At 52.4% G+C, this 24,566-nt stretch overlaps 1 protein-coding gene across 2 annotated transcripts in view; it reads left to right on the top strand.

Moving 5' to 3' along the window:
- The first annotated feature begins 8,503 nt into the window (after positions 1-8,503).
- Positions 8,504-24,566, top strand: part of Loxl4 (lysyl oxidase like 4) — an 18,675-nt gene continuing 2,612 nt past the window's right edge. Inside the window, exons 1-14 of one of the 2 annotated variants that reach the window (XM_031390366.1) lie at positions 8,504-8,624; positions 12,701-12,996; positions 13,528-13,706; positions 14,474-14,679; positions 15,966-16,004; positions 16,288-16,507; positions 16,993-17,179; positions 17,303-17,457; positions 17,986-18,153; positions 18,969-19,131; positions 21,218-21,461; positions 22,507-22,622; positions 23,260-23,396; positions 23,715-23,826. In XM_031390366.1, the coding sequence (XP_031246226.1) occupies positions 12,717-12,996; positions 13,528-13,706; positions 14,474-14,679; positions 15,966-16,004; positions 16,288-16,507; positions 16,993-17,179; positions 17,303-17,457; positions 17,986-18,153; positions 18,969-19,131; positions 21,218-21,461; positions 22,507-22,622; positions 23,260-23,396; positions 23,715-23,826 (2,206 nt within the window). In that variant the 5' untranslated portion in view covers positions 8,504-8,624; positions 12,701-12,716. Of the gene's footprint in view, positions 8,625-12,700; positions 12,997-13,527; positions 13,707-14,473; positions 14,680-15,965; positions 16,005-16,287; positions 16,508-16,992; positions 17,180-17,302; positions 17,458-17,985; positions 18,154-18,968; positions 19,132-21,217; positions 21,462-22,480; positions 22,623-23,259; positions 23,397-23,714; positions 23,827-24,566 lie in introns of those variants that run through there. The other variant, XM_031390367.1, reaches the window with a different exon arrangement.

Raw genomic sequence — 24,566 nt, 5'->3', positions numbered from 1 at the left:
CTGGAGAGGAGCATCATCAACAAGACCCTCTGGTAGTGGCCGCTAGAAGCTTCCTGGGTGCAGAACATCACCTATGGGAAGATGAGAGAGCAAAGCCAAGCCAGGGTGGAAGATAACGGAAAACACTTAACTCAGGTGCACAGCCTGCTTATGAATACATGGCAATGCCCTTTGAAAAACCCAATGGAAACGGAGAGATCACCTGATGAGGGATGGGCACATGGCTGCTACCTGAGTGACAGAGACAAGAACCTGGGAAGTGTGGCCCTTATACTTGTGACTCTACCAGTATATAGAGGGCCTCGGGCTTGATTTTCTTTGTAAGAGTCCCCAAGTTACTACCTGGACAATAAGTGCTCAATACATACCTGTCGAATGGACAAGTAAATAAATGATCTCACGGGCTGCTGGGATTCATGCTTTCTGTACGACGATAGGCATGCAATTCATGACTTAGCTGGCTCACTGGGCCTTTGCCTCCCTGTGTTCCTGCAGTGCCTAGAAAAGTGTTCTCTTTGCAAAGATGATGGACCTGTGCCCAGGAGTTAGTAGAGGACAACACCCTGTCTTGAATGAGACGCATTCAGCCATTAGCTTTGATTTACTGATGCTTGCCAAAGGCATGAGGCGTTACACCAAGTTCCCATCACTCCACCTCGGCACAGTGACAGTAAGTCAAAGAACCCTGGTGGGCAGGAGCTATGCTCATTAATTGGTGATGAAGAGAGGAAATTACTTCCCCTCAGAAGCACATTGCTGCCGCTATGCTGGTGGAATCCCTCTCCCCACCTTGTTTACTAGCACTCAAGGCTAAAAGGAGGTTCGGGTTAGCTGCATTTCCTCTGGCTGCTGCAGTCAACACGTAGAGGTCAAGCCGTCCTAAGAAAAGTGGTTTTGGGGAAGTGGCTAGGAAATGAAGCTTTTCTTCTCCTTTCTGGGCAGTTTTCTTCTGTGAAAACATCTAACAACCCGACAGGTATTTAACGCTTCTTTGGCCACTGGGGTATCTGAGATAGGACTAAGACTCAGAGTCCACCGTAAGTTATAAAGGCGAGGACCAACCCCAAGGGGAAGGAGGACGTTAGGGATGAGCTCTTGGTCCTTCCACAGGCTTCAGTGACCCTGGTGGCCAACTGGTCTCTGGCAGATCCCAGATTTTATAGAGTCTGAAGTTTACAGTGGCATTGATTCTTATGGTGTTGGAGAAACGCTGAATTTCCTATCCCAAAGGAAGACTCTGCTACAACCTATGTGACCTATATGTTGACCTAACCTCCTATTCTTGGCCCAAGAAAGGCGGGAACCTACTAAGGCCTGTAATGAGTAATGTTCCCATGCACAAATGTTTCAAAACAGGATGGACTCCTTGGGGGCATGGAAGTACTCGTAAGAACTCTTAAGACAACCTGTAGACCCACCCACTAGTCCATCCCAGCAGCAAGAGATTCAGATGCTGTCTTAGTTAGGATTTTACTGCTGTGAAGGGACACCATGACCATGGCGACTCTTATAAAGGAAGCCATTTAATTGGGGCTGGTTTATAGTTCAGAGATTTAATCCATTATCATCATGGCAGCATTCAGGCAGACACAGTACTGGAGAAGGAGCTGAGAGTTCTACATCTGGATCCACAGGCAACGGGAAGAAAATGAATCACATTTCATTTCTGCCTTGAGCTCCTGAGACCTCAAAACCTACCCCTAGTGACAAGACTTCCTGTAACACTGTACACCTACTTCAACAAGGCCACACCTCACAATAGTGCCAATTCCTATGAACCTATAGGATCATTTTCTTTCAAACTACCACAAATGCATTTGAGAATAACCCTGGATGCAGAATCCTGGGATGTCCAGCGACTCAGCCCAGTATACATGATGGAGTCCTACCAGAATCCAGAGAATTGGAGTGGACTAAATTCACCAGGTAAGTCTGAGATGCCGAGGAAAACAGCATCCACAAGTTTCTAGATTCTGTAAAAACAAACATTTCCTAAGAGTGTGGGTATAGAAGGGGTTCTCCTGGGCCAAAAGGACCCAGAATTATCTGGGGAGCTTGACAGGTACCAGGTGCTCGGTTCCATCCCAAGTTTGTGATTCAGTAGATCTAAAGAGGGGCCTAGCAATTGTCATCTCTAGCATGTTCTCAAGTGATGCTGATGGTCCAGGACGTCTCTTTTTTTATTAGATATTTTCTTTGTTTACATTTCAAATGTTATCCCCTTTCCTGGTTTCCCCTCTGCTCACCAACCCACCCTCTCCCTCTTCCTGGCCCTGGCACTCCCCTACACTGGGGCATTGAGCCTTCACAGGACCACGGGCCTCTCCTCCCATTGATGACTGACTAGGCCATCTTCTGCTATGTATATAGCTGGAGCCATGAGTCCCACCATGTGTACTCTTTGGTTGGTGGTTTAGTCCCTGGGAGCTCTGGGGGTACTGGTTAGTTCATATTGTTGTTCCTCCTGTGTGGCTGCAAACCAGTCCAGGACTACTCTTAAAGTATCATTGGATCAGAGTGTGGTGTCAGGAGTGGCCCTGCCCTATCTGATCATGTCCAGTGGATTGATAATGGCTTCTGATGGGGCCTGTCTCCTATCCCTTCATTCAATGAGGCCCAGCTTAGTCTTGATTGCCCTTTGATGCCAATAGACCCATACCACCCCCTGGGCTCTTTATTTGGTATCTTGGCTCAATTCTTGCTGGATTCAGGAGTCTTTTTTGATCTCTGTTCTATCTGATCTTTCTTCAACCCCTTGTCAAGCCGAGTTACCAAAATTCCCACCAGCATATCTCCTATCGGGATTCTAGAAATCCTGCTGGTTTCTGGAAGCATAATATGAGCTGTTACATAAAACTAAACCCTTCAGAATCTGTCAGTTCTAACCTCAAACAATTGCTGGGCATGGTGATGCATGCCTTTAATCCCAGGACTTGGGAGGCAGAGGCAGGTCCATCTCTGTGAGTTCAAGGTCAGCTTGTCCTACGCAGTGAGTCCCAGGACAGCTAAGACTATAGTTTCATGTACCTCTGTCCTCAATGAATGGTTTTTCCAAGAGGGGCTGTTATGAGATACAACCCAAATGGAGGGGAGCCATCTTACAGCCACTAAAGTCCCAAGGCTATCCCACTAAGGCCTGGTAATCTCACCTGCCAAGAGAGACTGGAGGGAGAATCACTGTTACAATTCTTGTTGCTATGAAAGGCCCAGGAAGACAACATGGTATAAGAAATGTCTTTTAATTTAACTTGTCCGGTACCACGTGAGAAAAAAAGGGTCTCAATTACTGGCGGGTACAAAAGGGCAGCACAGGCATGGTGAGGTCAGGAAGAGGCCTCGGGGGTTGCTAGGCTCTGGTACTGTCTTCGTTCAGTCTCGTTTCCCCACAGAATGTATGGCTTTAATATAACAGAGCAGAAGCACGCCCAGGCATTGGGCTGTGCCTATGTTTAGCTGCTGAGGCAGAGGATTGAAGGGTTGCAGATGGCCGTGAATCAGGGGACAGAGTAGGGGATGTCTCAGAAGGAGCTGGAGATGTCTTGAAGAGGAGTTTCAGGAGGGTCTATGGCTAAGAGGGAGAGGAGAGAGATGGAGTAGAGTGATCTAGAGGGGAGGGAGAGAGTGATGGTGCGGGAGAGCAGAGAAGGTGATGGTGACTTCAACCTTCCCCAGGTGAGAAGGAGTCAAGTATGAGAAGGGAGGAGGGGTGGAGAAGGGAGAGCAGGCTTCCTGATCCAGGGGCAGGAAAGGGAAAATGGGGAAGAAATGAATATTGTTGTCAGAAACAAGTAGCAATGAGTGAAGGCCTAAACATTTATGGAAAGTCAGGACATCCCTCTGGGAACCTGGATGTAGAGCCAGACATGCATCTGGATCCCTCCTTTAGCAGTTCACTGCTTAGAATAATCCTCACTGTCCCTCCACCCCAACCCAGTCCAGCCCAAGTTGTACCCTAGCTCCAGTCAGGTTAGAAAGATCCAGGTTCCTCAAATCCGAGAGTGCACTTCCTCAGAAATCTGTGTTGCCCACACACACACACACACTGAGGACAGGACTGGAGGCTCACAGGTCTCTGCCAGGATGCTCCTGTTCCTGCTGTGCATCCTGGGTTCCTGGTTCTCTCTCTCTCTCTCTCTCTCTCTCTCTCTCTCTCTCTCTCTCTCTCTCTCTCTCTCTCTGTGGGTGTGTATGTGTGTATGTGTGTCTGTCTTTGTCTGTCTCTCTCTGTCTCTGTCTCTCTCTGTCTCTATCTCTCTGTCTCTCTGTCTCTGTCTCTCTCTGTGTGTCTGTCTTTGTCTTTGTCTCTCTCTGTGTCTGTCTTTGTCTCTCTCTCTATCTTTCTGTCTCTCTGTCTCTGTCTCTCTGTCTCTCTCTGTGTGTGTCTGTCTTTGTCTCTCCCTGTGTGTCTGTCTTTGTCTGTCTCTGTGTGTCTGTCTTTGTCTGTCTCTCTGTCTTTCTGTCTCTCTCTGTCTCTGTCTCTCTCTGTGTCTGTCTTTGTCTCTGTCTCTCTGTCTCTGTCTCTCTCTCCTCCTCTCTCTCCCCACTCTTCATCCTTCCTTATTCAACAGACTTAAATCCAAGTCACACATCTTCACTGTCCTCCCTGGGTAAGTCCTCTCCCCTTCTATAACCCCAAAGCTATAGCTGAGTGACTCTGCCCCTCTGAGGTGTGCACTGGGCATGTCACAACAGGACAGCTGTGTGCTGAGAGCTACACTGCTTAGGGAGCCATGACAGCCCAAGGCCCCTGTCGTGGGGATGGAGGAAGGGTAGAAAGGGACTGGGTAGTTTGGGAGCCGAGGCTACAAAAGGAGGTTCTGTAATAACATGCTCCCCAGAACTGCAAGGAATGGAGAGTTCGGAACTCCAGCCTGCTAGGTTTTCCTAAAGGTATGTGTGTGCATATCAGGGCTGGAAGATGGAGCATGTTTACTTAGCAATAAGTTAGACTGGTTTATAACTTGTAAACATTAGGCATATGTACGGAGCAGGGCCCCTCTGATTCTTACCCTAGGTCCCTGCAGATGTTGGGGTAAGCCAGTCTAACTCTAAACCTTAGTAATTGAGTATTCTCCTTAGTTTCCCAAAGGAAGGTGTTGAAACAAATGTCTTCTATCTTGCCCATGATTTCCTCTTTTCTTCCAGCCACCTCATCCCTTCTCTCTCCCCGGAAATTCTCTCCTGGGTTATCTATCCATCCTCCCTGCTGGGTTTTCTTTCTTCATGGAATCAAACCCACCTCCTCTGAAAAGTCCCCCAGCCTCCATAGCCAAGCCTGCTAACGTTTCTCACTGAGAGAAAAGTCTAGCTTGCTGGTTTGTGTCCCCCGTCCATCCTACTCCCCACTACCATGGTCCACCTTCCTTTCAGCTCTATGTGTCCTTGAGCCATGAGGGCACAGACTGTCTGGTTCAGGTCTGTGATTTTTTTTTTCCCAGCACCCATTACTTTGGGAGCACTCATGCAAGAAGCTCTAATGGAGGAACCTGTGGCACAGACAAAACCTGAGTTTAGCCAGGGTCAGAAGAACAAGGACGATAACATCAAGGAGCTCTGAGCAGAGCTGGTGGGAAGAGCAACCATGGAAGCCTAGCTGGTGGCTTGAGGGGGCTATGGAGGGAAGGTAGAGGCGAGGCTTGACAGCACTTCCGGAAGGTCAGTCTGTGTGAGGCATAATCAAGCCGGGGACAGCAAAGCGGCTTCCAGGCTGTTACCATAGCACACTGGTGAGGGACTTGCAGTGGAGCAGGGATGCCAAGGAGCATCTGAGATGCAAAGGGGAGAGACATGCTGGAGGAAGGGACTTGGCTGGGTCAGATGACTTCCAGGAACCACAGGGCTCTGTCAGAGCTGGAATCGAAACTCCCAGGTATGTGCAAAGCACCACAGCTTCCAACACACTGGAAGGCTCTTTTCATTTTCCCCTAATCATCCATGTGTTAGTTACTCCCCCTTTGCTGTGTCAAAACCAGCTTAAGGAAAGGTGTCTTTTTACTCTCAGTGGGGGGAGAGAGCCCATCAGGGCAGGGAAGAGGCAGCAGCAGGAGCATGAATCCGATGGTCGCAGCAGCAGGAGCTTGAAGCCCATGGTCACCGTTTCAGCCACAGTCAGGAAGCAGAGCCATGAAGCCAAGGCACAGCTCCCTTTCTCCTGACTCTGTCCAGGACCCTGGTCCATGGAGCAGGGCCACCCACAGCCAGGATAGCTCTTCCACCTCAAGTAAGTCAATCTGGAAAGTCCTGTATAAACATGCCAGAGGTTAGTCTCAGTGCTCCCAGCCCCTGTCAAGTTGACAGTCAACACTGACCATCTTTTCAGGCTCCCCACCTAGGCTTCCATCCACGCCACCATGAGGCACTTAGGTGAAATCTGGTTCTCTGCCTCTCCCCTCACCCCTCCCCATGATAGCTATGTGGCTTTGACCATATTGTGTAACCCCTCTCTGCCCCCATTTTATCGTGTTATTAAAATTGTGAAGGTATGGCACACAGAGTTTTTGAGAGGGTTGAATGAGATGGACCCCAGAGCAACAGTTTCTCAACGCCCCCTCCGCTCCCCCCCCACCCCCCACCCCCCGCCGTTACTGTGATCTTAGCAGGGGCTTCTCCTGGCTGGTTGTTTGTATGCATCCACTACTCTATAAACTCACAGAGGGAAGGACAGGACCACAGGTGGCGCTTGCCTGTGTCTTCCCAGGCCCAGTCTGGGGACCTGGGACTCCTAGACCATATATTCCATCGATGAGTAGTTATTGAGTATTGCTGTGGGACTTGTAATAGAATTAGGATAAACAAAGTCAAAGGGCTGTGGAGGCAAGGCAGACACCAGCTCGCCCATGACGAGTGTGGTAGAGGGTCGTAGACCTTGGGCTGAGGTCCTGTGAGGCCAGTGAGTCAGGAAGGAGGAAGCTGCAGACAGACCTAGTTAAATCCTGTTATTCCATACCTGTCCAGGCAGTGGAGACAACTGAGTTCTCGCTTTGACCCTCACTAACTAGCACTTAAGAATCAGGGAATAGTTCCTGAGGAAAATCCCACTAGAATTAAGCTTAGGCCCAATACCCTCATTTTTCAAGGGAGACCCTCATCCACTGCCCACCTTTGCCTCTGCCCAGTCTCGCACGGTAAGGACTTCCGGCCAACATCAATTCATTCATTGGGCTCCAAGGTATTTTTAGCTCTGGGCAGCCAGGCCTGGTGGGTGACTGGCAGCGGGAGGAGCCTTCCGTGTTGCTCCTGGCTCAGCATTAGAGGTGGCTGGGCAGAGGGTGGAGGCCCATGCATACCTGGTATCCTGGTCCACAGCTGCCTCATTGTCCCTAGAGGAGGAGCCGGGTTTCTGCCTCTGCCACTGACCCGAAGCTGGGAGCATTCTTTCCTGTTGATTCATCTTGGGGAATGTTTTGGGCCCAGGTCGGGTGGGGCAGGGCCACTGGGGGGAACATCTTAGACATGAGCCGCTAGAGGTGGACCCAGGTCTCTGGCAACATAGTCAAGGTGACCTGGCTGTCACATGCCATCTTGGCCCTTATTACCTCTGCCTTGAGGTCACATTTATTTGCAGGTCCTCCTCTGTAGACTGGGACAGCCCTACCCTCACCCCCCCCCCCCTGCGTCTAGCACTTCAGCCCTTTTTCTAGCACATAGGAGAAAATCAACAGAGGGTCTTGAATGAAGAAACCATTAGGATACCTGGCAATCTGAGGCAAGGTGGGGGACGTGCCACTCACCACTCGCTGCTCTGAGACTAGAGAGGAAGCTGGAAACATCTGCTCATTTCACAAGTGAGATCCTGAAGGAGCAGAAGGGACCAGGACTGAAAGCTGGAGGCCTGAGCGAGGTTGTTACTTCAGCGGGGGACTCCCCTCCTCAGCCTTCCTCCATTTGTTGTGTTCCATAGCCTCTTATTCCCCTCTAGCCTCCATTGCCCCCCCCCCAAACCTGGCAAGGACCAGGGACATCCAGGCTAAGTACCGGAAGTCTTAAGTTCTCTGCTGCGAGGTTTATGACTCTGGGAAGCAAATCCTGTCTCCTACGACTGAACTTCACAATGAGCAGAGCTTTGCTCTCAAGCCGCCTTTCAGTAAACCCTGGGGACCAGGTCACAGACAGGCTGCCCCCTGTTACCAAGCAGCATCACCCTACCACTGAACGGGGCTCTCACCCCAAAAGGACGCCTGCATTGTACTGCATAAGCAGCTCACCGGATCCAGACCTAAAACTGTGGGGTGCTCAATTCTATAAGGTCAATGGGACACAGCTCTGATCGCCCATTAGACAGAGGAGAAAACCGTGCCTGCAGAGGGACTCGCAGACCCAATCCTCGCCACCTGACGCTGTCCCCACCGTGCTCCCCGGGGACTCCGTCACTCCCGCGCTCCCCGCAGCGCCCGGGACTTCCCAACTTGGCCCTGTCCCGAGCTGTGCGCTTGGCTGATGGCCGGCCGGGCGGGGCTGCCCGTGCACACAGGCGCGCCCGGGGCGGGGCCTGCGACCTCCCCCGGGGAAGGCCCGGGCTTGGGGCGGGAGGCTGGCGGATAAAAAGCCCCCAGGGCGCCCCGGGAGGCCCGTTAGCGCTGCTCCGCCGCGGCGCCCGGCCCAGCCCCGACCTCCGGATCCAGCTGGTGAGCTCCTGCCTGTTGCGATCTCCTGTCTGCCTCTTGCTGTCTGTCGGTCCTTTCTTCTGTCTCTCGCGGGTGGGCAGGCCTCTGAGGGTTCGAGGGGCTTCGAGGGATGGGGAAATGCCATGGATAAGTCCCGGATGGGTCACAACCTGCTTCCCCACTGGACAAGTGCCCATGTGAGGGGAGATAGTTCAAGGCTGCATGAGTGGAGAGCTCTGGCCCGCAGGAGTCTGCGTGTTAGGTTTGTGAACACACTGTGTAACCATTTCTCACCCTGGAAGAATGCTTGAGACAGAGTAAAATAGAACTAGATGTCTCTCCTGTGACTCCGGGACACTAAGCGCTGGGGCAGAGCTGGGCTCCCCCCTCCTACCAACACAGAGCTGACTGCTGGAAGTGAGGTGAAAGAGGGTTTGGAGGCAGAGGGCTTCAAATTCCACCTTCCCCAGCCCTATGTAGATGGGGGCCCGTTTGCAGACTCTGCTCTAACCACAGGAACGATGTCATAAGGGTGCAGGGCCTAGGCCAAGGGCCCAGAGAGCCACAGAGAAAGAACTCGGAGAAAGGACCCACACAGCTGGGGTCACAGGACAGCCCCACCCCCACCCATGCTCATCCTCTTCCAGTCTTCCCTCCTGGCCAGGCCAGGTGCCCCGAGTCTTCAGACCTCACGAGCCCTTGCACTTCAGCCTGAGTCACAGCCAGGGACAAGGTAGAGTTCCATTCACTCCTCTCCCCCATCCAACATCAATCACTCTTGTGGTTTCGAGAGAGCCCGGCCTGTAGCCAGGTGGCCTGTTTGAATTCTGGCCAGTCCAGCTATTTCATTTCTCGGGCCCTGACTTTTCCATCTGTGAAATGGAGATGCCTAGTCAGACATGTTCCTAGAGGCACTCGTATCCTGCGCCCTCCTCACCCATTCCCTTCTCCTTGGGGAAGAGAAGGGGCTCCTTCCATCTCTGAGGCCCAATGCTCAGCCCAGTCTTCCTGTACTCAGGTCGGTGGGAACAAATAGGAAGGTAGGACCCTGGGAGGCCTTTTTGGAGGGAGTAGCATTTGAGCTGGGTGTTGAAATGTGTGTAGGAGTTTAACAGTCTGAGTAGGATGGGCAATGGGCCCTGGAAGATGAAGGCTGTCTTGGGATTGACATTGAGAAGAGCTTTGTGTGAGTGTAAGTTCTGGGAACCTGGGGTGGGTAGGAAGTATTCGAGGGGATCTCTCTAGGGTCTGCCTCCTGGCGACTTGAAAGGAGGGGCTTCTAGGCCAGGGTCTGGCAGCAGAAGCCCACCCCTGTCTCCAGGCAAGGATCCTGAAGGCCTGTGGCTTCTGAGGAGACCTCCTCCATGCGGTGGGGCCTTTAGCCACAGGCGCAAAACAGAACAGCCTAGCTTATCAGAGACCCCCAACAGCACGTTCCACCCTAGGACCACTTCCCATTTCACATGTGTGCAAACTGAGAGACCAAGAGAGGAAACCTGGACTTTTGGCATGGTCACAGACGATAGTTCCCTGACCCTTAGCAGGAACAGCATAGGATCACCTCTCAGCTCAGACCCAGTGACTCCAGGCACCCCCTCAGAGGAGCTCCGATGAGAAAGGGGACCTGGGAAGTGTCAGAGAACACTCTGGTGACAATCAGCTAGGATCAATCCCCCAGGGCCTCAAGTGTGGAGTGACACTACATAGAGGTTGTCATCTGGGAGAAAGTGCAGCAGAGCCAGTGGGAAGGTTGGCCTAGTCTCTGTGTGGCAGATGGGGTGGGGGTGGGGTCTGGCCTCGTAGTGTAGGTGGAAGGGACAGGGGTGAGTCTAGGGACCCACAGCTGGACAGTGGAGACCCGCGGTTCTACGAAGATGCCATAGTGATGTCGATGGTTCCTTTCTGCGAGTTACTCTTTGCAGAGACGGGCATGTCCCTATGGATTTGGTAGGCGTAGATGTTGTCACGTCCGTTTGACAGAGGGGAGACAGACACTGAGCTGCAAAGTGGTTTCACATGACTTAGGCTAGTGAGGAAGTAGAATTTGAACCCAGGCAGTCCGACTCCGCTGGAAAGCCCTCCCACACGGCGAGCCCCATGCCATGGCACCTCCCACACAGGCAACCACAGATGGTTCAGAGTGCCACATTCACATTTGGCATCATTCTAGGCACTGCAATGCAACAGGTAATCCTCACTCCCATAGAGCCTCTTTCCCCAAGGCCATCTGGTATACCTCCATTCCTTTTCATCCAGCCTTGCACTGATCAAGTCCATGGGGTTGGGGGCAGCATTGGGGGAATAAGGAGCGACTCTGAGCTGGATCCCAACCTTGGGCAAGATCCTGAGACTTTCTCTACTCTGGCTGATGAGCTGTGAACGTCTCCATGAGTAGGGCTGCCAGATAGCCAAGGGTGAAGTTCAACTCTCAATCTTTCTTCCTCAACCTCCCGAGTGCCAGGATTATGTGCAGAGGCCCCCATTCTCGGCTCACCTGTTACCCCTTTAAAAAGTGTTCTCACAGGAAAGGACCTTGGCCCTGTGAGAGTTTGGTGCCCCAGTGTAGGGGAATGCGAGGGCCAGAAAGTGGGAGAGGGCGGGGTGGCAGGCATGGGGAGGTGGGAGGCAACGGGGGTTTGTTTTTGTTGTTTTTGTTTGTTTCTTTGTTTTTTTGAGGGGAAACTGGGAATGGAGAAATTTACATGTAAATAAAGAAAATATCTAAAATAAAAAAAAAAAAGTGTTCTCACTTCTCTGTCCATGTGGAGTGAGAGTAAAGAGTAGTGTTTAATGTCTCCAGGTGGTAGTCCTCAAGAGGCCAGCTGCACTGGCTTGTCCTGGAATCCCAGGAGTTGGGAGGCAGAGGCAGGAGGGTCCCAAACTCAAAGCCAGCTCTAGCTCTATAACAAGATCCTGTTTATTTTTCTTTTTAAATCACACAGAAGACACAGGCATTGGCAGGGTGTCACTTTTCTCTATCCATCCTGGGGTAACCTCCAAAGCCAGGGTGGAAGAACATGAGCAGTGGGCAGTCTCTGGAGACTCCAGTAGCTCTGTTCAGACATGGTTCATCTCTGTGCCCTGCCCTGCCCGCCAGTCCCAGGACTAAAGTCACTAAAGCGCTGACGACTCCAGCTTGCCCCCCATCCCCCCCCCCCACTGTATGTGTCCCTCCCTGAACCTGCCCAGGGTTTCTCATCCTAATAAGATGATGGGAAGATGTCCTGCAAGGCGAAGAGCTCCTCCATCACCTGGGACCTGCCTGCCCCTCCCCTTCCCTTTCACATCCCAGCAGTAATGGGAGATCCGTACCTCCTGCTCTGCTCCTGCGTAAACTCTTTTCCTCTACCCCCTTTACCTGTCCTCTCTAGCTGAAATAGCCCCTTTCCAGCCTTGGAGAACTCTCATTCATCCAACAAGACCCAGGCTGAGCAGTCCTTTCTCTTCTTCCCTCCCTCCCTCCCTCCCCTCCTTCCTTCCTCCCTTCCTTCCTTCTTTCCTTTTTTTCCTTTCTTTCTTGGTTAGCTGGTTTTTGAGACAGGGTCTCACGTGGCCCAGGCTGCTCTTGAATTCACTATGTAACAGAGGCTGACCTTGGACACTCGATCTTCCTGCCTCTATCTCCCAAGTACTGAGATTATATGTGGGAGTCACCATGCCCAGCTTATACATCCCTTCTTTAAAAGCCTCCCCCAACCCTACATCTCTGTGTGATGTGAAGGCAAGGAGTATGTTTAATGTCTTCACTTTCATGTCCCTACACCTGGCTTAACAAGTGGACTAAAGTGAAGTCCCTCCCAAAATTGTTGTGACCAATGCATGAGCCACACAGCTACATGGTCTGGGCTGTGGCTGGAGGGACATGCCACCCAAGCTGGAGGAGACAGCAGATGATATTTGGCTCAATCTTGGAAATAAAGAACTGGGGCCTGAAATTTAAGAGACTTGACCAGACAGTGGTGTTATGGCTAGGCGGATGTTTCTAACCTGAGGGTACTCCTGGAGTATCCAGGGACTGCATTTGGTGAGTAGGCCTCTCTTCCTCCTGCCTACTTTCCTTGGGTGGAGGTGGTAATCACCATTCGTTCCTTCCCCAGGCGCCCTGAAGTCACCATGATGTGGCCCCCACCACCCACCTTCTCTCTGTTCCTGCTACTGCTGCTAAGCCAAACCCCTTCCAGCAGGCCCCAGTCATCAGGCACCAAGAAGCTCAGGCTTGTGGGTCCAGCAGACAGGCCAGAGGAGGGCCGCTTGGAGGTGCTGCACCAGGGCCAGTGGGGCACGGTGTGTGATGATGACTTCGCTCTCCAGGAGGCTACAGTGGCCTGCCGACAGCTGGGCTTTGAGTCGGCCTTGACCTGGGCACACAGTGCCAAGTACGGCCAAGGAGAGGGTGAGTGACCATGACACCTTGCTGCACAGGATGCAAAGACACGGAAGCCAGCTTCTTTCTCTTAGGACTGGGCTGACTGAGGCTCCAACAGAACTTCCTAGAAGCCTACCCAACCTTTCATGACTAGGTGAAATGGCCTCTTGGAGGCACTTCTTGGGTTTAGTTTGCAGATGACCTCTGCTCTGACCTTCCCATTCTCAGCTTGGAATGAGACAACCAGCACCACCAAGCCTAAGTTCTCTGAGCATAGTGATTTGCATACCATGGGTACTTAGGAAGTAGTTGGTGGACAGAATGGTAGACAGGTGGACTAGTGCTCAGTCCCTAGATCTTCCGGCCACTTTCCAGGAACAGTTTCTATGGACCTGACACGAAAAGGAAGCAGTGGGCAGGGGTATGGACACTAAGACCCCAGAGAACCAACTCCCTTCCTTTCCCTTGCTCCTCGGGGCTTGGTAATGTAGTGTCCCACCAGAGAGAAAGCGGTCTCTCTCTCTCCTCAGCCTTGAGCTCATCTTCCCTCCCCAACAGGCCCCATCTGGTTGGACAATGTTCGCTGTTTGGGCACTGAGAAGACCCTAGATCAGTGTGGCTCTAACGGTTGGGGTGTCAGTGACTGCAGACACTCAGAAGATGTTGGGGTGGTATGCCATCCACAGCGCCAGCACGGATATCACTCTGAGAAGGTCTCCAATGCCCTCGGGCCCCAGGTGAGGTGGCTGTCTAGGTCCTGTCCTGAGCTGAGGGCTGGATGGGGCAGAAAGCCTCCTGCAGAGTGAACCTGGGGGAAGGAGAAGCCATTCATGTAGAGCCAGTCAGGGAACCAGACACTACTAGGCCTGGTGGGATCTGGGAAGCTGCTCCCCATGAAGGAGGCAGACGTGGGACTAAGGGGCTGCTTCAGCCACAGGCTTGGCCACAATTGCTGCCTCTTCCTAGGACAAACAACCCCAAGCTAAAAACAGCTCAAGCCAAACAACAGTAATGGGTAGGGCAGGGAGCTGGATCCCACCCTCTGCTTGCCAGGCAGCCTCTGCCTGAGGACAGCTGGCCCTGACACACTGGGTCTGCAATGGGTCACCTTGGGGTGCTCCATACTGGTTTGAAGTCATCCAGAAATAGGGGTGGTGGGTCCTGAGGAATCAAGGGAACGGGAGTTGGTTTCAAGCAACTATTCCTGTGCATATCAGTTCTTTTCAGGGTGGTACAAAGAGGACCCCTCCATGCCCAGCAAACACCCTCATCCTCATTCTCAGTTTGATAGATCCCAGGAGGGAAAGGGTCTAGACAAACCAAGACTCTGGCTTCCATTTTCCCCATAGCCTTCAGCAAATGTCCCCTGTTCTGTTGGGGGCTAACAACAAAGGGCAGCAAGGTGATTCTAAGCCTTGCTTCCTCAGAAGAATCTGCAGTGGTCTCCAGGAGGCCCAGGAGCCCAGGGACAGGGCCTATGGTGAGGTGACTCTATGCCTTGCAGGGCCGGAGGCTAGAAGAAGTGCGCCTCAAACCCATCCTCGCCAGTGCCAAAAGGCACAGCCCAGTGACTGAGGGGGCTGTGGAAGTGAGGTACGAGGGCCACTGGAGGCAGGTGTGCGACCAGGGCTGGACCATGAACAACAGCAGGGTTGTATGCGGGATGCTGGGCTTTCCCAGCCAGACACCTGTCAACAGCCACTACTACAGGTAGGAGGGGCAGGATTGCCAAGTTGGACCTGTGTGTTTATGTGTCTGTGTGTACCTGTGGGTGGGTGGGTGAGTGAGTGCTTGTGTGTGTGTGTGTGTGTGTGTGTGTCGTGCACTAGAACGCATACGCGCACATTATAAACGCACTTGCGCAGTATAAATCTTGTTGAAAGGTTCGGTGAGATTCTGAAGGGACACATTTCCATTCAATTGCTTTCATTGTATACCACCTTCAGTTCTTTCTATTGGGTTGGCAAGCATTAAATTTAGTTTCTGGCTACTTCCAGATGATTGTCAGGACCTTGTAGTTCCTACAGTGTGGCCCATCGGGGCAGGGCTTGGCTCCATCAGGAACTAGGTCTGGACCTTGGTTGGGGTACACAGCCCTCAACCACGCTCTGCTGGAACCCTGTGCTGTCCAGGGAACTCCTGCTCTGACCCCAGCTGGACTATAACTGGGTTGTATGCAAGCTAGACCTGGGGTGGGGAGTTTGGCTAAAGGAGACATAAAAATACTCTCAGAAATGTGACCAAACTGTCACAGAAGGTCTCATCAGCTCCATAAACACCCACCACAACCCCAGTCCCACCAGCTGTGGCAGAGACAGCTCAAGCATTTCTCAAGACCTCTCAAGGCACCTCTACGTCATCTAGCCTGCCCCACCCCTACTGGGTTGCCACGAGTCTGTCTTCTAAGCAGTTGCAAGTCCCTTGCCTCTGGCTTAAAGGACTCTGGTTCTGAATAAAGAACATGGTGGGCAGCCATGCAACTCTGTCTGTGGAGATGAAGGGGACTTGGTCCCCTGGCTCCTCGATACCTAGTAATTGCAAACCAGGCCCCGCTGACTTACTAACCCTTCAGTAGGACAGCTCTCATTACAGCCTGGGTGGCAGCCTCCCCAAGCCCCAATAAAGCTCTCGACTTCAACTGATCCCAGGTGACCTTTCCCGAATCTCTTCTCCCAGGGAGCCCCTAAAGGATCCTTTCGTCTGGACTTAGGGGCTCAGGGGAGGGCAAGAATGAGTTGCTTACTCCATGGCAGCCCAGTGCAACGGAGACTTTGGGATGAGCTGAGGGGCTTCGCTTGCCTTCCCTGTAAAGTGGAAGAGCAGCCATGACTGTCTGTGGGGTGGACATCTCATCAGCCACTGCACATTGCGGTGTTGAAGTAAGAGCTGGGAAAATGTCTATAAGCTATGGAGTCTGCTATGAACGTCTGAATTGAGGAGCCGAGGTGGGGGCAGGGAGAGTTCTTGCACCCTTTACCCTGTTTTCTCTGTCACAGAAAAGTCTGGAATCTGAAGATCAAGGATCCCAAGTCTAGGTGAGGAGTGGTATGTTAGCAGTCCTCCTCCTCCTCCCATGAAGTGCTCCCCCTCTTCTCATGAAGTGCTCCTTCTCCTCCCATGAAGTGTTCCCTCTTCCATGAAATGCTCCTCCTTCCATGAAGTGCTCCCCCTCCCATGAAGTGCTCTCCCCCCTTCCATGAAGTACTCCCCCTCCTCCTCTTATCTCTTCTCCCTTTTTCATTCCCTCCCCCACTTTCTCCCCTGAGTTCTCTCATCCCAACTCAAACCTTCCTCCACCCATACTTTCTTGTCTTCCAGGCTCAACAGCCTGATAAAAAAGAATTCCTTCTGGATTCACCGGGTTGACTGTCTGGGGACAGAGCCCCACTTGGCCAAGTGCCAGGTACAGGTGGCTCCAGGAAGGGGCAAGCTTCGGCCAGCCTGTCCTGGCGGCATGCACGCTGTGGTCAGCTGTGTAGCAGGACCCCACTTCCACCGACAGAAGCCAAAGTCGAAGCGCAAGGAGTCCCGTGCAGAGGTCAGCCCCAGGGTCCTGACCAATCTGCGGGTGCAGGTCCCTCCCATCAGTCCCTGCCCAGTGGGGTAGAAGAGGGAAAAACCTTGTGGGGAGGAGGAGCTGGGCTCTTCGGGATTGTCTTTTTTAAAAGGAGGTCATTTATCATCCTCCCATAGATGGAAAGTTGACATTATTTTCCATGGATAGAAGGCAACCGTGAAAAGAGTAATTAAATTGTAGCTGCAACCCATTGAGGGTGAAGGCATTGAACCCGAGCCTGGTCTTTTAAAAAAAGTAGGTGAGAGAGTGCTAGTGAGCCCCGCCTCCAACACACATACATACACACGCACGTACACACACACACCAGTGAAGAAGCAGAGGTCTAGAACAGGATAATTGTGGGAAGCCAAAGGCAGAATTGGAAACTGGGCTTTGCCTCTGGCTGGTGAAGCTTACAGGAACCCCACCCTGAGGTCCACCCCTGAAGCCGGCTCTCTCCTCTTCAGCAGGAGCTGAAAGTGCGCCTGCGCTCTGGGGCTCAGGTGGGTGAGGGCCGTGTGGAAGTGCTCATGAACCGCCAGTGGGGCACAGTCTGTGACCGCAGGTGGAACCTCATCTCAGCCAGCGTTGTGTGTCGCCAGCTTGGCTTTGGCTCTGCCCGGGAGGCCCTTTTTGGGGCCCAGCTGGGACAAGGTGAGCAAAGAGGTCCGGGGTGTAGAAAGAGGACCCTGATGTACCACTAGTTCCCTCCCCAGGGAGAGGGAGTCACAGGAGTGGTTTACAGAGGAGCCTCACGCAGTGCACTCTTCCCTGCAGGGCTAGGGCCCATCCACCTGAGTGAGGTGCGCTGCAGAGGCTATGAGCGGACCCTCGGTGACTGCCTTGCCCTGGAAGGGTCCCAGAATGGTTGTCAACATGCAAACGACGCTGCTGTCAGGTGCAACATCCCAGACTTGGGCTTCCAGAACAAGGTGGGTTTAGGCCTGAATGCCCTCAGGCAGGGGTCTGGGTTGGCCTGAAGAGCTCCCTTCTCTCTGTGATCTGGTCCCACGTACAGTCTCACAGACGGCAGGACATGGGGCTTCACTGGTATACATACTGGCCCACACACCCAGGAACTGAGAAAAACGGAGAAAGGAGGTACATCAAGCCAGGACTACCAGCAAACAGTGCTGGGGAGTGGTTCTGGGGACGTTGGGCAAGCTGCTGGCATTTTGGAAAATGGTGTTGACTCTCTAACAGGATGACAGTCGACAAGGTGGCAGATACAAAAGCCCTTGGCAAACTGAGTCACCACTAATAGTGGGAGAGGCTAGGTAGGTAGGAGTAGGACAAGATCCAGGGCAGAAGCCCCTGCCACAGATTTTTATAGCAAGCAGAGACATCATACACTAGCTAATGATCTGAGCTCACATGCTAGGAGACAGAGGCAGAGTGTCTGGCAGGTCTCCCAGCTTGCAACCCTGGCTTCCCCCCTTACTCGCCTCTGACTATTACAGGTGCGCTTGGCTGGTGGTCGCAACTCAGAAGAGGGAGTGGTGGAGGTGCAGGTGGAGGTGAATGGGGTCCCACGCTGGGGGACTGTATGCAGTGACCACTGGGGGCTCACTGAAGCCATGGTGACCTGTCGGCAACTTGGTCTGGGATTTGCCAACTTTGCTATCAAGGTAGGTCTCAGATTGGCTCCTTTCCTACAGCCAGAGCCTCCTGGGCTGGCAAGACTAGAACCTCTGCCAGAGCTGCTGGCCATTCGGTCATTCATTCATTCCTTCGGCACTTACTCATGAGTGAAGCTATAGGTTGTCACCAACTGGGTGACAAGAGCACAGCTGAGAGGCTGCTCAAATGACCTGGTACATATATAGTTTCATCTGAAGGAACAATGAATTGAAGCTAGCTAGATGGGGGAAGAAGAAACAGCTCATGTAAAGGCTCATGGCTGGTGGAAGTTTGACTCAGTCGAGGAAATGTGGAGCCATGGGGTTGCAGTGTGCACTCCAGGAAGAGGGCTGCAACGTCCAAGGGTAAAGGAGGAGGGAGGCAGGGGCAAAATCGCTATCTGTGGGCTCCCAACAGGCCTGTTGGGCTGTGTAAGGGCAGATGTTACCCATGAGGCCCAGGCTGGGATGTGAGGGGCAGCTAGGAATGGTGGGGGGGGGGACACACTACCTGATGTGGGAATGGGGGGTCAGGCTTGTCCTACTCAAACAGCATAGCTGCCTTCTTGGACATGGATGAGACAGTGTCGCCGGGCACTGGGGCAGTAGGGCATTGGAGCAGTAGGGCATTGCCCCAATTTCATTAGAAAACTCTCAATGTCAGAGGGGTTCAAATGTGATAAGGCTGTCCACCAGGTAGGGCTCTCATCAGTGAAAATTGTAAGGCCTGTGCTGGACTGGTTTGAGGGATGGTAGGATGGAGGCATCAGAATGACTGGCATTGTGGTACCTCTCAGCTCTGAAGGGATATACTGTCTTCCCAGGACACCTGGTACTGGCAGGGGACACCAGAGGCCAAAGAAGTGGTGATGAGTGGAGTTCGCTGCTCAGGCACAGAAATGGCCCTTCAGCAGTGTCAGAGGCATGGGCCCGTGCACTGTTCCCATGGCCCAGGGCGCTTCTCAGCTGGCGTTGCCTGCATGAACAGTGAGTAATGGATGGATGGGTGGCAGGGTAAGGGAGCTGACACAGGAGCTCTACCATTCTCCAGCTGGGAGACTGAGCTGTCTGTCATGGCCACATGCAAAGCCTGCCCTGCCCGCCTCCCTCACGGAGTTATTATGAGAACTGAGAAAAGCACAAGGAGCTAGAAGAAGGCCTTGCAACTTGAGGATTGTGAATAACGGTTTTAAAAGAGTGAAACAGAACAGAAAACGTGGCAGTCCTGCATTTAGGAAGGGCAACGGTTTTTCTCAGAATTGCATGTGTGCTGAGATATAACATAGAATGAATTTGTTACTGTTTGTGGGGAATACTTTGAAATGCACTGCAGAGGATACACAGATCGGAGGTACACCAGAGCCTAAGGACAAGCTGTGGGTTCCCTTAGAAGCTGTGGAGTTTCTCCAAAAGACTTGAGGGTACGGCTGGTTTGTGGCAAGAGTTTGCCCCACAGACCCAGATTCTCAGGGTGGCGGCATCTGTTTGACATTGACCAGCAAGGCCTGAGCCAAGATAATTACATCCAGTCCAAAGGCTGCAGGCTGGCACCAACCCCAGAGGCCACTTGACCTTCTTCCCAGCCACTCTCCAACCTGTCAGAGAGCCCAGAGGAGAGCCCTGGGCCCATCCTTCTTACCCTCCCCTGAAGAGGGACAGGATGTCGGTGGTGCCCTCTACAACCAAGCCTCACAGCATGCTGGTTGCTTGGCAACCTTGGACTTTAACCACTTCCAGTGCAGCTGTCATAATGAGCACATTTGGTGCTGACAGGCGGGCAGGTGGCTGACCAAGCAGCCTATGCACCCACCTCTCTCTTGACTTTCCTCACCTTTCTTGTTCCCCCCCTCACTCTCTCTGCAAGCTCTCCTTTCTTTTAGGAGCTCAGGTCTGTCACTGGCCATTTTAGGAGCTCAGGTCTGACACTGGCCATATCCTGGCTCTCTCCAACAGAAGCCACAGGCATCATGTATTGCATAGTGCACTCCAACCCCAGCCAGTGAAACAAGCCAGTGTTCCTATCAATCCACTCTTATCAGCAAACACACATAGCAGCAAACACCTGTGAGAAAGGCCCCCTTTCTCTTTTGAGGTTACGTGGCAACAGCGATGGATCGCCACATACCAGTACTGATGCTTGAAAGGACAGCAATGGTAGAGGCTTCAGAAGAGAGACCCTTAAAGGAGAGGAAAACGGCTGGGCTGACAGGCTTAGGCACACTAGATTTAAAAACAAAATGTTGTTGTTGTTGTATGTGTGTAGCTTTTTGGGAATCAGGTCTCTCCTTCCACTTGGAAGACAAGAGTTGAACTCAGGTCGACAGGTTTGCATAGCATGCACTTTTCCTGGCTGGTCCACCTTGCTGACCTCAGGTTGGACTTCTGCATGCAGAGGCATGAGCACTGGAGACAGCCTGGATGTCTGAGGAATGAGTGCATGGGACACTGTGGAAGTGAGTAGCTAGGATGGACCATCCAGAGGGAGCAAGGCCCAGAGCTCAGCGGACTGGACAGCACAGCTGGGCAGGCTCCACGACCGACGCCTTCCATTTTCCCTTCCTGTGCTATCCCTCCAGTTCAACAGCCTCAGAGCCTGAGGCCCAGGGAGAGGCAGAGGCTTGGCTGGAATAACCAAGTTAGGTATTAGCAAAGCCCTTGAGAGGTTTTTACCCACTAAGCTACACAAAGGCCCTTTGTAAGATGAAACACATTTTATGAAAGAAATATAGCTTATATCCATTTCCTGTTTACTGCAGGCCAGACAACGCTCTAAGACACTACAAATACCGCTTATTAATATTGCCAGTGATTCCTACCTTGTAGGTGACAGCGCAGTCACAGCGCTGGCACAGTGAGCCCCAGCCAAGAATGAATGCTGGCTCCAAACTTAACCCTGACAATGGAGCTGCTCCCCAGGTGGGAGTGATAGGCTGCTCCCCACTACTGGACTCCCACCTTCGCACTCAGTGGCCCTTCTTGCATTCTTTCTGTAGTCTGGGAGCGAGCCTGTGCTTATGCTGGAGAGCAGGCGCTGCCTTCTCACCCCTGCCCCCAACCTTTCCCCTTCCCCCAGGTGCTCCAGACCTTGTGATGAATGCCCAGCTGGTACAAGAGACAGCCTACTTGGAGGATCGTCCACTCAGCATGCTGTACTGTGCTCACGAGGAAAACTGTCTCTCGAAGTCCGCAGACCTCATGGACTGGCCGTATGGACACCGGCGCTTGCTGCGCTTCTCCTCACAGATCTACAACCTTGGCCGGGCAGACTTCCGTCCCAAGGCTGGACGCCACAGCTGGATTTGGCACCAGTGCCACAGGTTGGTACCTGCTCACACTTGGCTCTACAGGGTTAGGGACTAAACAGTTTGATTTCCCCTGGCCTCCGGCAAACTCCCAGTTAAGTCTGCCTTTCTAGTCACTTGACTGGGCTTGCCCGCAGGAGACAAGGGGATCCCTGGAACACCTGTGTTCTACAACATCGTCCTTGGATATACACTTGTGGATGGTGCTTAGGGGGCCAGTTGCGCATGATTGCCAGTGTTGGTCTCTGCTAGCATGGTATTACATACTCTTCCTGTACTGGACCTTAGGTAGCCCCTGTCAAGTCAAGTGGAACTCCAGAAATGTGGAGACACAAAACAGGGAGCTTGCTCAGCAGAAAAGGTTGGCAGGTTCCTGTAGCAACAAGGTGAAGCAGGGAATGGCAGGGAACCGACGGGTATGGAAGGAGACAATGAGCATCCTTTCTTATAAGGAACCTGCAGACCAGAAAGGAGAGGCAATGCCTGTGACGGCGGCAGAGTGGAAGGGGAAATGTCCTATTTTCTTTTAGGACATAGCTGTGTCTAGGGAAAGCTGAGAGGAATGGGCAGCGATTGGAGGACTTGGCCTTGCCTGAGTTAATAAGCACCTTTTCCTGTAGCATGCACAGAGCTGTCATTACCACTGGATTGGAAAATATGGTAGCAATTTGGTCCCAGGCTGATAGAGTACAATAAACTCTCTCCTCAGCTTCTTCACTACTTGGGCCATCTTTGGGCCTGTGCTCCCCCGCCCACCTCTGTCTTGGATCCTGCAGCCAAGGTCCCAGCCTTCTGAAGGCCACCAGGGGCAGTTTGTATCTCTTCTACCTGAATTAAGATTCCAAGTAGAGGGGACAGCTGTGCCTCGCTGCCTGGCAGGGGTGTCAGCAAAGAAGTCTGTGACCATGCTCATCTGGGACTTAGGAGGAAGGGCGGCGGGCACTGCCCGGTTATTACAGCTTTCCCCTGTGGGTAATGATGGGCCTCAGCCTTCCCTGCTAACCTCTCCTGATGACCCACTCCTACTGCTGTAGGGCTGACAGCTCTCCATCTTCCTCAGGCACTACCACAGCATCGAGGTCTTCACCCACTATGACCTGCTCACGCTCAATGGCTCCAAAGTGGCTGAGGGACACAAGGCCAGCTTCTGTCTAGAAGATACAAACTGCCCCTCAGGTTCGTGGGGTTATTTATGTAGCCTCCTGATGTACTTCGAACAGATTTCTCAAGTACCCTTGGGGCTAAGCTCCTCTCTTCCCTGTCCAACAAATAGCCCCAGGCTCCTGAAGATTCTAGCCTGGCAATACAAAACATCAATTTCTGGCTTCTAAAACAGGTGGAAAGTCCTCACAATTGCCACAATTTCCTCACAATTCCCACCAGTTTGTACCATCTTAAAAAGGCTTAACACTCTGAGCAGGTCTTGGAGGGCAGGGAATGTATTTCCTACATGTACCCCATAGCCCAATCCCTTAGTAATGTATCCAGATGAAAACACAGTCTCCTGAGGGCTGGTGGACAGAATTAGCTCAGAAGGGCTAGAATCCCCACCCACAGGTCTTAGGCTAACAGGGACTTTGACTAGAGCATCCAAAGTAACAGTCTCTGTTGTGAGTGTTGCTTGCCCGTGCTAGATTCACCTAGCAGGAATTCTGTACTCAGGCAAGTTCTAACCGAACCCATGGACTGGGCCGAAGTGCAGAGCTGGTACAGCCAGTTTGGGGATTAACTAATGAAGCCGGTGAGCGACCACAAAGTGCTTGGGCACATATGCCTTCCTGGTGCCATGGTAATCGTGTACTGTCCTTTACAGGAGTGCAGCGGCGCTATGCATGTGCCAACTTTGGGGAACAGGGAGTGGCCGTAGGATGCTGGGACACCTACCGGCATGACATCGATTGCCAGTGGGTGGATATCACGGATGTGGGTCCAGGGGACTATATCTTCCAGGTAAGGATGACTCTCCAGTAGTTACAGAAGCTCTGGGCATCAAAGAAAGGTGCTTTCCCGTGGGATCCAACAGACCTATCCCTTTTAGGAGCCCTAAAGGGACCCCAAGGCTCTGGGTTTGAGTCCTGATTCAGTGGACACTGGATAATTCTTAGTCTGCATCTGTCCATCTGTGAAGAGGGACGCTGATGCCTACCACCCGGGGGTGACTAAGGATCAGCAAACCAGGGCTTAGAAAGACCATTTTGTAGAATATGAGGTAAGATGTAAAGTCACTCAGAAACCACATCACACACTCTGATGTCCCCCTCACTGCAGGTGGTTGTGAACCCCACAAATGATGTGGCGGAGTCAGATTTCTCCAACAACATGATACGGTGCCGCTGCAAGTACGATGGGCAGCGAGTCTGGCTGCACAACTGCCACACAGGTAATGTAGCCATGGCGACAGCAGCCTTGTATGGCTGACGGGGCTGAAAGACGTTAAGAGGTACACCTGGTTGTGCCTCATTTGTCACAGATGGTGTATAGAGACTGCTATGGTACGATGACATTGGTCATCAACCTCCTAACGTAGCAACTACATTCCTTCATGAATGACTGACTAGTTTCCAGTCTCAGAATCTTTTCTGCCCTCTCGAGCCATATCAAGATTTTTTTTTTCCCTGCCTGGGTATGGTAGTGCCAAGTCCTGGCATGTGGGGAGAGACAGGCAGATCTCGAGTTTGAGCCCAGGACAGCCAGAGCTATGTGGAGAATCCCTGTCTGCACCCACCTCCCCCACTCCCCCCACATTTCCTGTCCATACTTGTCCTATTTCCTGTAGTTTTCCTGAACTGTCTTCTTTCCAGGAAAAAGTCCTGCTGTTCCCTCCAGCTCTGAACAGCAGCAGAGAGGACTGTGATGTCAGATAGGCACAGGAAGGAGGTAGTTGCTTTTTGTACAGAATCCCTTCATCTCACAGTTGAACCGTGCCTAGACTTGCTAAGGTATTTAAGGTGTGGGCAGGGCTGGCTTACCAGTGTGTCTGAAGACCTACAGCTGTATTGATCACAGTGTCACCCAGGAGGATTCAGGAAGTCGTGCTATAGAGGATGTACAGGCATAGACTCAGAAAACCCTACCTTGGTGAGTCCCCCCTAAGGGTATGAAGTAAATGGGGAGCAAGCA

The sequence above is a fragment of the Mastomys coucha genome, unplaced genomic scaffold (assembly GCF_008632895.1).
Source record: "Mastomys coucha isolate ucsf_1 unplaced genomic scaffold, UCSF_Mcou_1 pScaffold21, whole genome shotgun sequence".
Taxonomy (NCBI): domain Eukaryota; kingdom Metazoa; phylum Chordata; class Mammalia; order Rodentia; family Muridae; genus Mastomys; species Mastomys coucha.
Note: the sequence above shows the minus strand (reverse complement) of the source record. Positions and strands in the feature narration are given on the sequence as shown.